Genomic DNA, 15,695 nt, shown 5'->3' with positions numbered 1-15,695 from the left:
GGGCCTCGTCTGGGCCGACATCAGGTTGTAGCTGGCTGTTGGTACCAGGGATGGCGCAGTTCACGGAGAGCTCCCCCAAGTGTGGTGCGATGGTTTTCACCAGGCGGTTCTGGATGGCGTTGTGGCGTAGCTGCCAGGCTCTGGAGTGGGGTTTGCAGCTGCACAGGACATGGGGCAGCGTCTCGTTGGAATAGCCGCATTTCCTGTCTTGGTTCCCGTGGCGGACGGCTCCGTTGAGCAGGACGCAGTTGAGCCGGGCACGGTGGATGAACCGCCAGTCGGTGAAACGGGTGAAACTGCTCCTGGCGAGGAAGTGGTTGCTGGCGTCCCACTTGCTGGTCAACTCAAAGGCTTTACCCTGGTCCGGTTTACGCTTCAGGGTTTCCACGTACAGCGAGTGGATGGCAGCCTTCAGGGTCCTCTCCAGCAAGCCCCTGGCACTCAGGGTGACGATGGTGTTGTCACCGGACCTGATCTGCGGCACCCGGACTCCCAGCTCCTGGCGCTCCTCGCAGCACTCCCAGCGGCAGCCAATGCGCTTCCCAAGGCGACGCGTGGTGTTGCGAGTGCGGGACCACAGTGAAGCGATGTCGCACCTGTCCCGTCCAAATTCCCCATCCAGGGAGCCGCTCAGGAAGGTGGTGATGTCTTGGTTGGAAGGGGCTCTGCTGATCCGCTTCTCTGTCGCATCACGCAGGGCGTTCGCCGCGATGTTCCTTACCGTGGCATCGGGACATGTCAGCAGGCAGAAGGCGTGGGTGATTTCTGTGACGTCGCACAGATCACCCATGCGGGGGACGTTGGCGCCGCCGTGCCTGTGGGCAATGTAGACCAGCTCATTGCTGGCTCTCTGGGGAAGGAATAGCCACTTCTTCGCCAGCTGCCGGATGATCTTGTTTGCCTTGTTGAGGGGCACCTTCGCCACGGCGGATCCCCTTAGGGTGAACGAGATGTGTGGGATCAGGAAGGTGTTCAGGGCGTTTATCTTCTGTCATGATGCCAGCAGGGAGGCGTCAATCTTGGCGGCATCCTGCAAGATCTCCTGGATGGTGTTCTTGGGTGTCTGCCGGATACGGAAACCTGTCGGCGTGCCCAAGTACTGGTATGCCTGCCCCTCTGCCAGGGGGATGACGGGCTCAGCCTGGATCTGGAGCTCACAGGCACCCAAAAAATGCAAGAAGGCAGAAGAAATTCAGGAATAAAATACTTTCTAAATTGAAAGAATTAGGAGGAGCAGGGGGTATTTTCAAAAATGGATATGTTGTTACATTGTAATGCTTTTTGGCATCAAAGAGAAGGCAGATTCTTTTCTCAGTGAATTAGGGGAAGATTTAATCTATGTTCATTCCAATTTGTGCTAACCGTGCAAAACAGTTCAAACTGGAGTTCATTCTCCTTATTTGCAGCATGTTAACTATCATTACATTTTATCAGATCACTGCAGGAAAATATAGCAGCTGTGGGTGTGTTTAGAGCACAAGCCCTTATAGTGCCATTACCCAGGCCTTAAAATAATGGGAAGTTGGTGCAAATAAATCTTTATCACCCCAAGAATCTTCCAAGGAGCCATGCAGCAAACAGCTAAAGAAAATCAGATCTCCGCCATTATCTCATGCTGCTGATTGATTGAGGAGTGGTCATGGTGAAAGAGATGAGATAATGGTAGCCAATTAACCCAGTTTTCAACTGTAGCAATTTTGCTAGTTTATTGAAACCTTTATTATCATGTGCAGATATCAATTAAGAACATGGGTTATGCTAACTTTGTGTTCTCAACTAAGCAGGATTGGCTGGGTTAATAGCTGGCTGCGTAACTTCTTAATCCCTAGGTGCTGCAGGAAGTGTTGGTGATTTCCCTGAGTCAGAATTGAAACAATACCCCAGGTCTGTGCTAGGCGGCCATCTTTCAGAAGAAATGTAAAACAAAGGTCCTTGCTACTTGTGGGGTATTTCAAATCCCACGGCACTGTTTGTGAGCATAGGAAGTGTTAACTCAGTGACCTAGACAAATGCCAATGTGTCTGTTGTTTCTTTGTTAGGGTAAAATTTTCAAAAGTGCTTAAGTGACTTAGGAGCCTCAGGCCTGGTCTAAGCTCGGAAATAAAATCGGTATAACTATGTTGCTCAAGGGTATGAAAAATCCAGACCTCTGAGCGATGCAGTTAAACCAGCCTAGCCCATGGTGTAGACAGCGCTATGTCAACAGGAGAATTTGCCTGTAGACCTTGCTACCGCCTCTCGGGGAGGTACGATACCTATGCCAATGGGGGAAGCCCTCCTGTCGGCATAGGTAGTAGCTTCACTGAAGCGTTACTGCGGTGCAGCTGCAGTGGGGCAGAGTTTTAAGTTGTAACAAGCCCTAAGTCTTGTTTTCAGAATTGATTTAGGCACGTAGGCGGCTACATCTCATTGAAAGTCATTGGGATTTAAAGCCAGATTTTTAAAGGTATTTAGGCACCTAAAGATGCAGATAGGAACCTTGTAGAATTTTTAAAAGTGCCTAGGCCCCAACTTCCATTGAAGTCAATGGGAGTCAGGCATTTCAGTGAGAGTTAGGCACTTAGATGCCTAGTGGGATTTTGAAAAGAAGTTACGAGCATATTTAGGTGCCAAAATACCTTTAGTAATCTGGCCTTTACTATCTAAATTACACTTTCCATTGGGGGGGAAATTATTATTTACTCCCTATCTTAAATTGTTAAGCTATTCTGTTACATAGCACACTGTTAAACAGTTGCTGTATTTCACCCCAGTGATTCCTACATTTTCATTGGGGGAAGGAGTAATCCATTTGGGTAGAGGGGTCCCAACCCTCCCGGATTGGCCGGGAGTCTACCGGAATCAGCCTCGATCTCCCAGTGACTATTGAAAGCAATCCAGGAGATTTTAATAGGCCGCTAAAAATCTGGTTGGTGGTGCAGTGAGGCTAAAGAAGGTTCCTTACCTGCCCTGGCTCCACACGGCTCCCAGAAGCGGCTGGGATGTCCAGCTCCTAGGCACAAGGTCGGCCGGGGTGGAGAGCGGGTGTGTGTCTCCATGCGCTGCCCCCGCCCCAAGCACCAACTCCGCAGCACCTATTGGCCGGGAACCGTGGCCCTGAGCCTAGGAGCCGGAGGGACATGCCGGTCGCTTCCAGGAGCCGACCGAGGTAAGCGCTGCCCAGCCGGAGCCCGCATCCCTGAGCCAACTCCCTCCCAGAGCCCGCACCCCCAACCGCCTCCTATACCCCAGCCTTGAGCTTCCTCGGCCCCCGACCAGAGCCCCCTCCTGCACTCCGAACACCTCGGCCCTCACCCAGAGCCCGCTCCTGCACCCCAAACCTCTCACCCCAGAGCCCTCATCCCCTCCCGCACCCCAACTCCTTGCCCCAGCCTGGAGCCCCCTCCCACACTATGAATTCCTCATTTCTGGCCCCACCCCAGAGCCCACACCCCCATCCCGAGCCTTCAGTCCCCTGCACCCCAACCCCTGCCCCAGCCCAGTGAAAGTGAGTGAGGGTGGGGGAGAGTGAGCGACGGAGGGAGGTGAGGTGGAGTTAGCAGGGGCAGAGCCTCAGAGAAGGGGCATGGCCTCAGGGGAAGGGGCAGGGCAAGGGTGTTCAGGTTTGTGCAATTAGAAAGTTGGCACCCTATTTGGATAGTTTGAGTATTAATTTAAATTTGGTCTAGGAAAAAGCATGTATATTTATAGGATATAAATGTAAGCTAATTTACCATCTACACAATAATTACATTTACCTCTTTTTGTTTGTATTTTTACTTGTGTGTGCAGTCCAGTTTCAGTTGAACACATTCTCACAAATTATTTTTTTTTAAAGGAAGTTTTCCTCCTCCCACTGCCACAAGTATTGTAGCCCAGTCTAAAAGCCCAGTCTAAAAGTTAAGACCAAACAAAATGAGATTTTGTAACTGCTTTAGTTTTGATGTGGGAGGCAAATTAAACATTTCTTAACCCCCTACAGTCCCATCCCCGCTTCTGGGCACAAGAGGGTGATTTTCTACCTGATGCTGATATGCAGTCCTGGGGTGTAAGCAGTTACTCGACAGCTGTCACTTCCTCATTGTAAATTTCTGGTTGATGGCATATCAGGCTTGCATGTTCTCTCCTTCCTAGTGCTGTACAGATATTACCTAATAGTCATTATTCGAATTAAGTTGCAATGAAAAAAAGAATAAACTCTAGTTTTGCATCTAAATAGAAATCTTAGATTACATTGTAGATTAAATCCTCCCATAGTTCCTTAAATACAAAATGACCTGCCTTTTAAATGCTAGATGTTTTTCAAAAGTGATTTCATGAATTGTGTTGTTTTTTTAACATTTTCCACTGAAGGTGCTTCTCCTTTCCTGCACTTCCAACTCCATTTGAATTATTGTAGTGTGCTCTTTCAGATATGCAATTCCACTCAGGTCTTGGGTAAAGTATTTTGTAGATAGTTTTTTAAAATACATTTTATTTTTGTGATTTTATGTTATTACTAATTAGGGATTATAAATAATTTTTAAAATGTCTTTCTTATTACCAGTATTTGCAGATCATCCCCTTAAAACCAAAGTAGATGTGCTGTATAATTTATTTTAATGGGTAGCATTGAAAATAGTCTGTAGCAAATCAGCTGCACTCAGAGTTGCAGTATGAAATTGTGTTCTTAAAATAGTCACCTCACTATTGAATTTCAAATATTTGTCATGAGTCCTTTTACTGATATTTAGCTAGTTCCTATAATATTTAGACTATTCTTGTCCCAAAACCAAAAGTAAAGGTCTAATAACAGTACTAATTGCAATATTGTTAATACAGATTTCATTGATTAAATATGTACTAATTATAACTGTGTGTCATGGGATATATAGGATAATAGTTATAATCCGTCCCCCCCTGCTCCATTCTCCCCTCCCCACCCCTCAGCACCTGATTCAGCAGCAGTTACTTGACACTTCTTCAAGTGATTGTGATGCTTTTGACAAATGTTAATTGAGAAAGCACTGAAAGCCTGGCTGCATTGTAATCAAAAGAAAATTACAGAGGTTTCACAAGATGTCATGCAAATACTTACAAAAAAAAGATAGACAGGTTTGAATAGGTTTTTGCTGCAGCTGGGTAGGCAAGAAGTTCAGCAGGATTACACAGGCAGTACTCAAACAGTAAATAAATTAGACTGGAAATAAGATGCAAACTTAAGAAGTTTCTGATTGAGATGGAGAGTAATGTCAGAAAGAATATCTTTGCATATATTGTTTTTACAAGAAATTTAGTTTGCTCTTTAAGAACTTGAAACTGAAAACAAATCAAAAATTGCCATGTAAATTTATACTTTAGCAAGGTCAGTTGATATTGTCTATAAAACATTTATCCATGAAGAATTGTTATAAGTGAATAATGTGAAAAAGGATTTTAATTAAAAAAAAAATGTGTAACTTGAAATGTGTAAACAACATTTGAGACTCTTAAAACATTTTTTGAAAAATTCAAAAAAATCTGAAAGACAGCTTGGGTACACTTGTTTACACTTGCAGTTTAATTTATTTTCAAGTATGTATATTTTTGGTAAATCATAGCCCAAGGACATGAGGTGAAAATTCCCTTTGTATGATTAGGGTAAGCCCAGGGTTGTGAGTTCAGTCCTTGAGGGGGCCACTTAGGGATCTGGGGCAAAATCAGTACTTGGTCCTGCTAGTGAAGGCAGGGGGCTGGACTCGATGACCTTTCAGGGTCCCTTCCAGTTCTAGGAGATAGGTATATCTCCATATATTATTTTATTATTATATAAGCCTATGAGAAGTAACAAAAAAACCCCAAACTCAACAACCCCAAAAACTGAAAAATGTCAGATCCATTTGTTTCCAGTATGTCTGACAAGAGGTGAAGTAAATACCTGTCCTTCATTTTAAATTCTTCAGGACAGGGGCTTGTCTTTGCTTTGTCTGTAGAGCACCATGCATGCCTGTGGAGATGCAGAAATAACAAATGATGCAGCTGCATTCTTCCGCTGGCCCTTATTGCTATCAGATGAACAAATTATGGTGGTGAGCATAATATTCATAGATACCAATATTATACTTCTGTAGCCTAATAGGACTCCAAACAGATCTGTTCTGTGCTCCATCAGTACAAGGATTATTTGTTAGTACATTCCGTATGTGGGTCAGCAGAATCAATCGGTTGTGGGTCTCAAATCAGAAATTATTTGGTCTAACCCAGTGTTGTCTTGACACAGAAGATTAAGCCATGTATTTGCCACGGGCTTGAATTACTTGTTTCTTCATACCCGCTTTATATATAAAAAGAAATGTTAAAACCTGAGATGATCAAAAACTAAGACAACACATACATGCTAGGCTTTTCTTCTGTTGGGATCTAATCAAGCAAGAATGATGCCGGGTGAGAAGATGTTACAGTAATTATTTTCCTGCAAGGTGTAGAGTGGGTGACGATGTTTTTTAGATTTTAAATGGCCTAGTTATTTACAGCCCACAATTTTTTGTTGTTACACTGAGCTTGATTGTTTACAGCACATTGATTTAAATTACTCTATCATACTGCTCTTTTTTAAGGTGATTAGAACATGTTTAATTGTTTTATGTGTATTTCTCATGTACTGATAATTCATTACCAGTGCCTCTCGGCCTTTAGCAATGTAACTATCAATTTGTATCAGAGAGAAGGTGTAAACAAAATGTACTGAACCATCATGTTAATTTGAGACTGAGAGAATTAAAAAAAGAATAGAAACTCATTCAGAATTATACGCTTAACAGTGACTATAGAGAGCGCAAAAGATTGATACTGAAATAAAGAAAAAAAGACACAAGAGAATCATGTAAAATCACATAACCTTTTTTTTACCTTTCTTCACTATTTTGAAGAACAATTATTTTTATTACTCTTATTTTCTCCCTACAGTGCCTACTACCGCAGTGACAATAACTTCTTCAGCAGAGCTATACAAAACCACTGTGTCAACCATAAGCACGACTTCACAGAAAGGCCCCATAAGCACAACATTAGCTGGAGGCACAAAGGAAGGAAGCAAAGGGCCCAAGCCACCACCAGCAGTTTCCACAACGAAAATTCCTCCTGTGACAAGTTTTTTCCCTTTGCCAGAGAGATTCTGTGAACCTGATGAGGCCAGAGGGATTAGCTGGCCTCAGATGCAAAGAGGAATGATGGTTGAACGCCCTTGTCCCAAAGGAACTCGAGGTATTGCCTTAAAAAAAATCTTGATCTCAAGTAAATGTTTCAAAAGGAATGGACAACTCTTTTATGGCATTTTTTGTTTTGGGTAATCTCAAACTGTCATGATTTTTGTTACTCGGAGTATGTAGTGTTTGTTCAGGCTTTGATCTATAAAAGGCATTTGAAAATAGGTACAGAATGACCTCACACACGCTTTTCAAGAATCCAGGGCAAATTTTGCTTGAGAACTGTAGAGAAGCTTGCTTACAGCTGCCTTTCCCATTATGAGCTGCTCTCTGGATGATTTCCAGGGAAAATCAAGAGATTTTTGTTTGTTTGCTGTAAAAGTCTGATACTTTACCCTGATTTGTATATTGCCGTTTGTAATTTACATTATTTTCTTACATTTTGTCAGTTGTTTCCACTAGTGCTATTCAAAATTTAATAAAGAGTTTGGAGTGCATTGTAGCTGATTTCCCGAATGCATGCAGAAAAATGGTTTCAATTTCACTGTTGTTTCTACATCTGTTGTAGGAACTGCCTCGTATCTCTGCATGGTTTCCACTGGAACATGGAACCCTAAGGGCCCTGATCTTAGCAACTGTACCTCACACTGGGTAAATCAGCTGGCTCAGAAGGTTGGTTGGAACCCTTTAATATGATACACACTGGTGATTAAGGGTTTTAACTCTGAACATAAATTATTCAGCTTTGTATGTTGAAACCATCTTTATTACTCTTTGTTCAATTTAAAAGCAGAAAGAATTATGCATACTTTGTCTGTAAAGCATTTACTGAAAGCTAGGTTCACATGTGTTCTTTGGTAAGCTGTTTTCTAAATTAAACTCTTTTAATGAGTCCATGCTTGCTTAATTTCATTCCTATTAAATTCAAACGTACTTTTTGATGTTCAATAGAAAAAAAGTACATTCACCTAATAAATCAAGTACTATAAAGTGCACACCAAAATATGTACGGTATAAGCAGATGTTTAGCTAACTGAAAATGATGGAAGAAAGTGCATTCTAAAAAAGTGCATTAAAAACAGAATATGATTAGAGTGCAGCATCACTTTTTGTTTTTCCCCTCCCTAGTGAGCCTTAGTGAGGTTTATGAAACTAAATAATTTGCCATCACTACCAGCTGCTTGACTTTCAAATGCCTCAAACACTGGTATGAACAAAAAGATTTATTAGTGTCTGATAACAGTGGTAAAATAAAAGTGAAGATGAAATAGAAGATCTAGCCCAAAATCACCAATCTGATTTCTGGTTTTGATGGCTGTTAAGAACTGCTTTGTGTGTTATGGATCTAAGCACTTTTTATCTTCTGAGATAAAGTTACTGGTTCAATTAGTTGTGGATTTCAACGTACGTGCAAATGATTATTTTGCCACAACAAAGGTATACAGAGAATCAGAATTGGAAGCCACAAGTAGAACAAGGGATCCTGCTGAGATAATATAAATTGTCTTTTCAGATCAGAAGTGGAGAAAATGCTGCTAGTCTTGCCAATGAACTGGCTAAACACACCAAAGGACCAGTTTTTGCTGGTGATGTGAGTTCATCAGTGAGGCTGATGGAACAGTTGGTGGACATTCTTGATGCTCAACTGCAAGAACTGAGGCCTAGTGAAAAAGACTCAGCTGGGCGGAGTTATAACAAGGTACACAGCTTCCCACACCTCCATCTGCTAGGATAATCCTTTTTTCCCTTTCAGAAACATTACTGCCAAATCTATGCTTTACTCCTACTGTACAAATAAAGATTTAAGAAAAAAACAAATCCACAATAAAGTGTAAATTTTATTAATTGGCTGACATGAAGCTCAGTAGATGACTGGGTTCAAATATAAAATGTGTGTATGCTTATTCAAATATTGAATATATCACCTCTGGTTTGAGAAGAAGGGACACTATTGAACTCTGGGGAGTAGCGTATCTTCATGGAAACCTATTGCAGGATCAGAGCCTTTGCTAGTCCATTTAAGACCTGAGCATTAGTCACTAATGATAATTGGGTATATTAAACATGTTATTACTACTGGCAAATATTATCACAGATAAAAATATCTCTTGATGTTCTTGAATATGAATCATAATAACATTATCATTCCAGTTTTCCGGTTGTGAGTGCTAAACTTCTTGCCCATTGTGATTCAGTCAGCACAATATAAATTAAGGATTTTTCACACAGTCTGTTTTGGAAAGACCATCCCATCCTCTCACATCTCCCACTCTGGCAACTACAGTCTTGGGATTTTAGCTCTTTCAAGAGTGGTTGATAGTTTTATTCAAATTGCCTAGCTATATTGCTGAGCAGAGTTCCTCCAGAGACCAAGCATATGCCCATAGTCTACCCATAGTTTGAACAGAAATCCCATTGATGGAGGAAAGGAAGGTTATAACCAGGTATATGGTTGGGGAGTAGTGTCCTTCAAGAATGTTGCATGGCCCCATGGAAGTACATTGGGCTAAAACTAGACAGACATCTGGACTCTGCATACTGAAGATTTGACACACCAGACTAATTTTTGGATATTTCTGTAGCTTCCAGAATGTGTCTAACCTCTGATTTTCTTTTTTCTTACTAAAAAGCTCCAAAAACGAGAGAAGACATGCAGGGCTTACCTTAAGGTATCTCTCCTGTGCTGTCACCCTGCTTTCACCCTGCTTCAGCAACCTGCCACGCTTTATCATCTTGCTGCATGATCCTATGTATTTCAGTCTTTGATAAATGTGTTTTGTGCCCCATATCAACTGTACAAATGTTGGCTTTGCACAGGTATAATACTCTCAGAATAAGCAAATGATCAGCGCTTACAACTCTTCTCCTCCCCCCTGCCCCCAATCGAAAAGTAATGAGTATTGTGATTTGGAGATGTTAATATCTCTGTTTCCTTATGTTATGTTTGTGGAGAAAAAATGTCAATAAAACAGAAATGGTGTCAATTGCTAGTTTCTCGCTTTTTCTGAGGTGCAATCTTAAATTCCAGAGATTTTTGTTAAGAGTCTTTACAAAGGTCAGATTCAGCAACTTAAGGGAGTGGACTGCAAATAAAAATAAAATCATCCTGTAACTTTACAGTACAATATGCTCCAAGTGCCCCATTAGCTAAGCTACAAGGGGCATGCAGTATATTGTTACCTGACTTTCAGTTTCTTGCAGATTCTGCAGCCTCCAGCCCTGCAGTGCCCAGTTCCCACACTGTGATGCTGTGCCAGTTATGTCACTGCCACCACTCAGTACTGCTAGTGGAAGAAACTGGCCTAGAGTGGATCACGTAAGTGGCTTTTTAAAATTATATTGCACGGTTTTTCAAAGTTTCTTTTTTAATATTATTAATTTTTGCTTACACCCTATGGGATATAATACAATGGTAATAAAAACTTTGAAACACCGCACAACATAATAAAAAGAAAAGCCTCTTATCTGACATTCCCCCCTTTATATAGGACTGCTCCAGTCACCAGCCTTCACAGGCTAGAGCCTTGCATAGAAATGGGAGCTGGTTGGTCACAGCAAGAATAGTTACTGTGAGATCCAAAGGGAAAAAAGAAATAGGAGTGGTGGAATCAGATTTCAAATAATAATATTTTAATTGTCCCTTTTAGCCTGGTTAATGGGGAGCACAGCAGATATTGTTGGAATGGACTGAATTTTCATAATTCATTTGCAGTTCACCTTTTAAGATATAGGTTAATGGGAAATGTAGTAATTGGTGTGTTGCCCAGGACACGTGTGTCATTGGGACAAAAATAGTCTTTTATTTTTTCCCCCTCTCTTTAGCAGGGAGGAGAGCGCACCTCAGAAATATTATTATATTGATAATCATTTTGATTCCACTGAAGAAATACATAGAGTTAGATTGTACCATAGTAAATAAGGCATGCTTCAAGTTAATGAATGCATATAATCAGCACGGTATATAGATACACAAGAAACAGTAGCACAACTTTAATTTCTGACCGGTATCATTTTCAGTGAGTCTCAAATGAGCTTCTCTGTTCAGATAAGAATAACAAACCTCTTGAAATTACAAATCAAAAACTGACTTACACTATGCAAATGAAGCAAGTTCCCACTTTGTGACAGAGGATTCAATTGTACCTCAGATTAGAGGCTCCAATCTGTATTTCTTGGTGACTAATGAATCTGGCCTCTGCAGACCAATTTCTGTTCCACTCTAGTTAATGGCTGCAGCAGTATCAGTGTGAGCATTTTGACTATTCTGTCTCCCATTAGAGAACGAAAAAAAAGGCTTTTAATGCCACTTCGAAGTATCTTCAACCTGCCAGGAAGGTTGGGTGGCTCACAGTGCTGGCAGAAAGAGGATATAAAGATGGATTAGGCTAATTAATCTTGCTCTGACAATAGCCTCAAACAACTTTTCCTAATCATTCATGTGCACAGTGTAGTATTCCAAACCAATATTTTTGTGTTCCGTTTCCATTCCCAGTGCTTTTAAACTGATCAAATTATATATGTGCTTAATGACACATTATGACTAGGTAAATGGGACAATGATTCAGCAATGCATGGCATATTCAATGCACAGCTACATTATGCATTAATGTGTAAGAGCCTGCCTTCAATTGATTAACTGATTACTGTGATTGATTGGATTATTTTGTAAAGAGAATGTAATGATGTCTCTTCAAATTCCCTTTTCTCCTTACTTACTGTTGTTTTATATGCAGCTTAATGAACCCTAATACATAATAATATAGTTGTCACAGTGCAGACTTTCAAAAATGGGAACTTTGTTCAGTTTTGTAATTGCTTTCACAAATAACAGGGTCAGTCAGTGGGCATCTTGTTTGCTCTACTGATTTCCTTTGTTGAATGACCATTGTGCAGGAATGGAAGTTAGTAAGCTTCCAAGTATTTGTCAACAGGTACAGGAAAGGGGAGAGAGAGTGGTGCAGACTATTTTATAACTACTGAGGCAACTTCATTTCATGCCTCTTATAATAAAAGAGAGAGTTTGTCTTAGACAACAGATTATGGTACTGTAGCTGCATGTGTTGTGTTAAGTTTGCAGGATAATAGTATTGCCTTTTTAGCCTAAACGTTGGAATGCTGGCTTTGGTATTTTTGGTGTTTTCTAAATGTGAATTATATTTTTTTGACATTAACTTCAATATTAAGCTTCAGGCAAGACCATTTGCATTGGTTCTTACATTTCTCAGCACATTAGTAACGCAGCCTTCATATCTGATACGAAACAAGTCAGATCTGCATGTTTACCAGTGACAGATGATACACTGCTGGTGACTAGTGCACCTCTATTTGTGCTAGTTCAACAAAGGGTTGGAAATATTTTTATGTTGAAAATAGTTTTCTGGTGCCATTAAATCACAGTAAATCATCTTGACAGTTAAATATTATAATTGTCACCAGATAACATTGGAAACTTTCTCCCACTGCCTAGGGCAATCACACCTAATGATAGTTTTCTAATGAATACAGGCAATCGTTGACACAGTGAACAACCTGCTCAGGCCTGAAGCTCTAGAATCCTGGAAAGATATGAATTCTTCAGAACAAGCACACGCTGCAACAATGTTACTTGATACACTAGAAGAAGGTGCTTTTGTCTTGGCTGACAATCTCTTAGAACCAACTAGAGTCTCAATGCCCACTGAAAACATTGGTAAGTTAATTTGCCTTCAAGTGTAGTTTCAAATACTGCATATCCCGCTATGACAAGAAAACAACAACCAAGGTTAATAGTCACAGTACACTAGGAAAGCTGGGGTCTGCAGTACTTGGTAGTAAGCTGCAGCTTCCCATCTAGGGGGTGGGGGGGAAGTGTTCGTAAATTGGGGTGTTTTCTTAATTAGTTAAAAAAAGTATTCTTCTGTAGCATAATTAATGCTATGTAAAAAAGTAAAGCAGTTCATGTTGCAAAGTTCATCTACAATTGAAAAATCATTAGCAAAATGTATGGATATGAATAGTGCTTAAATGCCAGAGAATGGATTTTCTGAAGTAACTGAAATGCTTGCTGTGGAGCTGTGGAAATGTTTTCCCATTATATATAATCTGTTCCTAATGAATTTAAATTACTTTCTGGAATGTGCTTTGCCAGTTACATTTTTTAGGCACATAGAACATGGACCAAATGTTTATATTAAACATAACTGCCTTCAGGTGAATGCATTCAGTGAACTACATCTCCCATAATGCAGAATAGCCATGCTCTATAGATTACAAAATAGTTGCAGATACTTGGAACATAATTTAGAATTTAAATGGTGGCCCCGATGAAGGGCTCAGCATTAGGGATCTACAAAGACAGGTATAGTCTTGAGTTAGTTATACCCACTGCTGGTACATAAAATTAAAATGTCTTTAGTGTACTGATGAGTCACGTCTCAGTGAGGTACAAGGGGAAAGGGAAGCATATGATGCCGAGGTGCTGGGTCAGAGGCTTGGGGATTGGACTGAGAGATTTGGGAATGGGAAGTGTATTGAATAAATAATTTTTTGGATGGGGGTGTGAGAAGAATGCTGAACTGCTGGGTACTTCGGGTCTCGCAGGTGAAAGGCCTCTAGATCAACTTAGGTTTTAATCCAAATAAATAATATCTTAAACCTCTATTTTCCCTCTTAAAACTGCATCCTAAACATCACATTGTAAGCAAAGTAATATTGATGTGAACTGTGCACTTGTAAATTCAAATTCTGGATGGCCCTTACTTTTTATAATGGTGGCTCTGCCTGCCTAATTATAGAACTTTCATAGGAAATGTTTATCATCATCACTAATTTATCACTATCACTACTAAATAGTTACACCAATTGACATTACAAAAGTTTCACTCCCTTATTAGGCGTTTGGATAGAATCTCTTTGTGAAAAGCTTTTGAGAGTTTGAGCTGGATTTAACTGTTAAAGAATAATTTTAAAAAACATATTCTCTCTTGTCTGATTTAATTGAAGACATTTTTCATTCTTATTTTTACCTTTACTTTTTTCCCCTTGAAAAACAGTAAGTACACATCTTTTGCAAATTAGCCTACATGCCACTTGTAAGGCAACAGCTTCCTTTAAAGTAGACTGTGTATCTAGGCCCCTGATCTTTCAAACACTGATGTACAAGTAGTTCTATTGAGTTCGATGGGACTACTTGTACGTCAGTGCTCAGGAGAAGCTGCCTTCAAATTAAAATAATATATTGCTCATGTCAAGGCTACTGATGTCAGTCAAGGCCTAACAGACCAGCTGTGCAAGCACAACTCCCATTAAACTAAATGGCATTCAGAAACAGAGCAACCTAAAACCTTAACTCCAGAAAGGCTTGCAGCGGACTACCCCGTCCCCTCCATTCCCCACAGTTCTCCCTCTCTCCCCTTTAAAGACATTCTGAGTGAAATACTGCCCCCCACCCCCACCCCCATTGAACTCAGTGGTAAAAGTCTCCTGACTTCAGTGACCATTGTCAAATGTGATGTACAGGTGGGTGTAAATGCCAGTTTTTAACACTGAGGCAAAGATATTTCCTGATAAGTGGGCTGTCCTGAACTGAGTAATTTTACCTATCAAAGAGCATCCAACCTTGCGAGGTAATTCTATAAAACCTTAGTTCTGCACTATACAGACCTGAGTTAAATGTAAAGAACTGATAGTAACAGTTAAATTGTTTTTAAAATACTTGTTTGGCAGAACATAAAATGTCTTCCAACAACTCTTTAACATACATGCAGAAAACCTATATTTTGGACTTTTCTAGACACAAATACAGATTCACATAACTATACTATTTAAACGCACCTAGCTATTTACAGTATTTTAGGATAGCCTTAGTATTGCATAATTGCTGTTAAAAACTATAGACAGACACTAACAATTTATGCAGTAGAGACACTATGGGCTTCAAAAATTAAGCATTTCTTCAACCTAAGATTTTACAACATTTTTAAAGTGATATCTTGTAAGCACACAATAAAACAAGGTTTGTTATCATGTTTTCACCACTGAAGTGCTGTTACTTTGGTAGTATGAACTAAGTTTGATTAAAGATTAAAGAAACTAAGTCCACATAGTTGAAATATGCCAGCATGCATCTGTCTTGAAGAGGCAAACAAGGACAGCAGAATAAGGAGTTTTCAGAAAGTTATCACCTGCCACATTGTAATCTGACCACAAAATATGTTTTCTACTTTTTTTTTCTCCCCTCCCCTGTTGGTTTGTGTTTGGTCCGACTAGTTCTGGAAGTTGCAGTGCTCAGTACAGAAGGCCAGGTGCAGGACTTGAAATTTCCTCAGGGCAGTGAAGGAGGGAATTTGATCCAACTCTCTGCAAACACTGTGAAACAGAACAGCAGGAATGGTAAGTTTGGGCACATAAACAATCTGACTCCTTTAATCTGTGTAAAATACACATTTAAAGCAATAGTAATTTAAATCTTGCATTTCTGAATATGTTAATACATTGACTTGCAGAAGTAAAAATAGCTGTTCAGTGGCTCTTTCTTGTATGGAGTGTGTGTAAGTCTCTTTGGTTGGAATCCAA

At 40.4% G+C, this 15,695-nt stretch overlaps 1 protein-coding gene across 9 annotated transcripts in view; it reads left to right on the top strand.

The window, feature by feature from the left end:
- Window positions 1-15,695, top strand: part of LOC113404972 (adhesion G protein-coupled receptor L2) — a 184,469-nt gene that overhangs the window by 135,115 nt on the left and 33,659 nt on the right. For 7 of the 9 annotated variants that reach the window (XM_029912401.1, XM_026655838.1, XM_029912408.1 and 4 more), the window contains exons 6-11: window positions 6,904-7,200; window positions 7,711-7,814; window positions 8,656-8,841; window positions 9,773-9,811; window positions 12,648-12,831; window positions 15,390-15,512. In XM_029912401.1, the coding sequence (XP_029768261.1) occupies window positions 6,904-7,200; window positions 7,711-7,814; window positions 8,656-8,841; window positions 9,773-9,811; window positions 12,648-12,831; window positions 15,390-15,512 (933 nt within the window). The remainder of the gene's footprint in view (window positions 1-6,903; window positions 7,201-7,710; window positions 7,815-8,655; window positions 8,842-9,772; window positions 9,812-12,647; window positions 12,832-15,389; window positions 15,513-15,695) is intronic. The other 2 variants (XM_029912402.1, XM_029912407.1) reach the window with 1 other exon arrangement.

Source organism: Terrapene carolina, unplaced genomic scaffold, assembly GCF_002925995.2.
Source record: "Terrapene carolina triunguis isolate 2854851 unplaced genomic scaffold, T_m_triunguis-2.0 Scaffold211, whole genome shotgun sequence".
NCBI lineage: Eukaryota > Metazoa > Chordata > Testudines > Emydidae > Terrapene > Terrapene triunguis.
The sequence above is the reverse complement of the archived record's forward strand: the minus strand, read 5'-3'. Positions and strand labels throughout refer to the sequence as shown.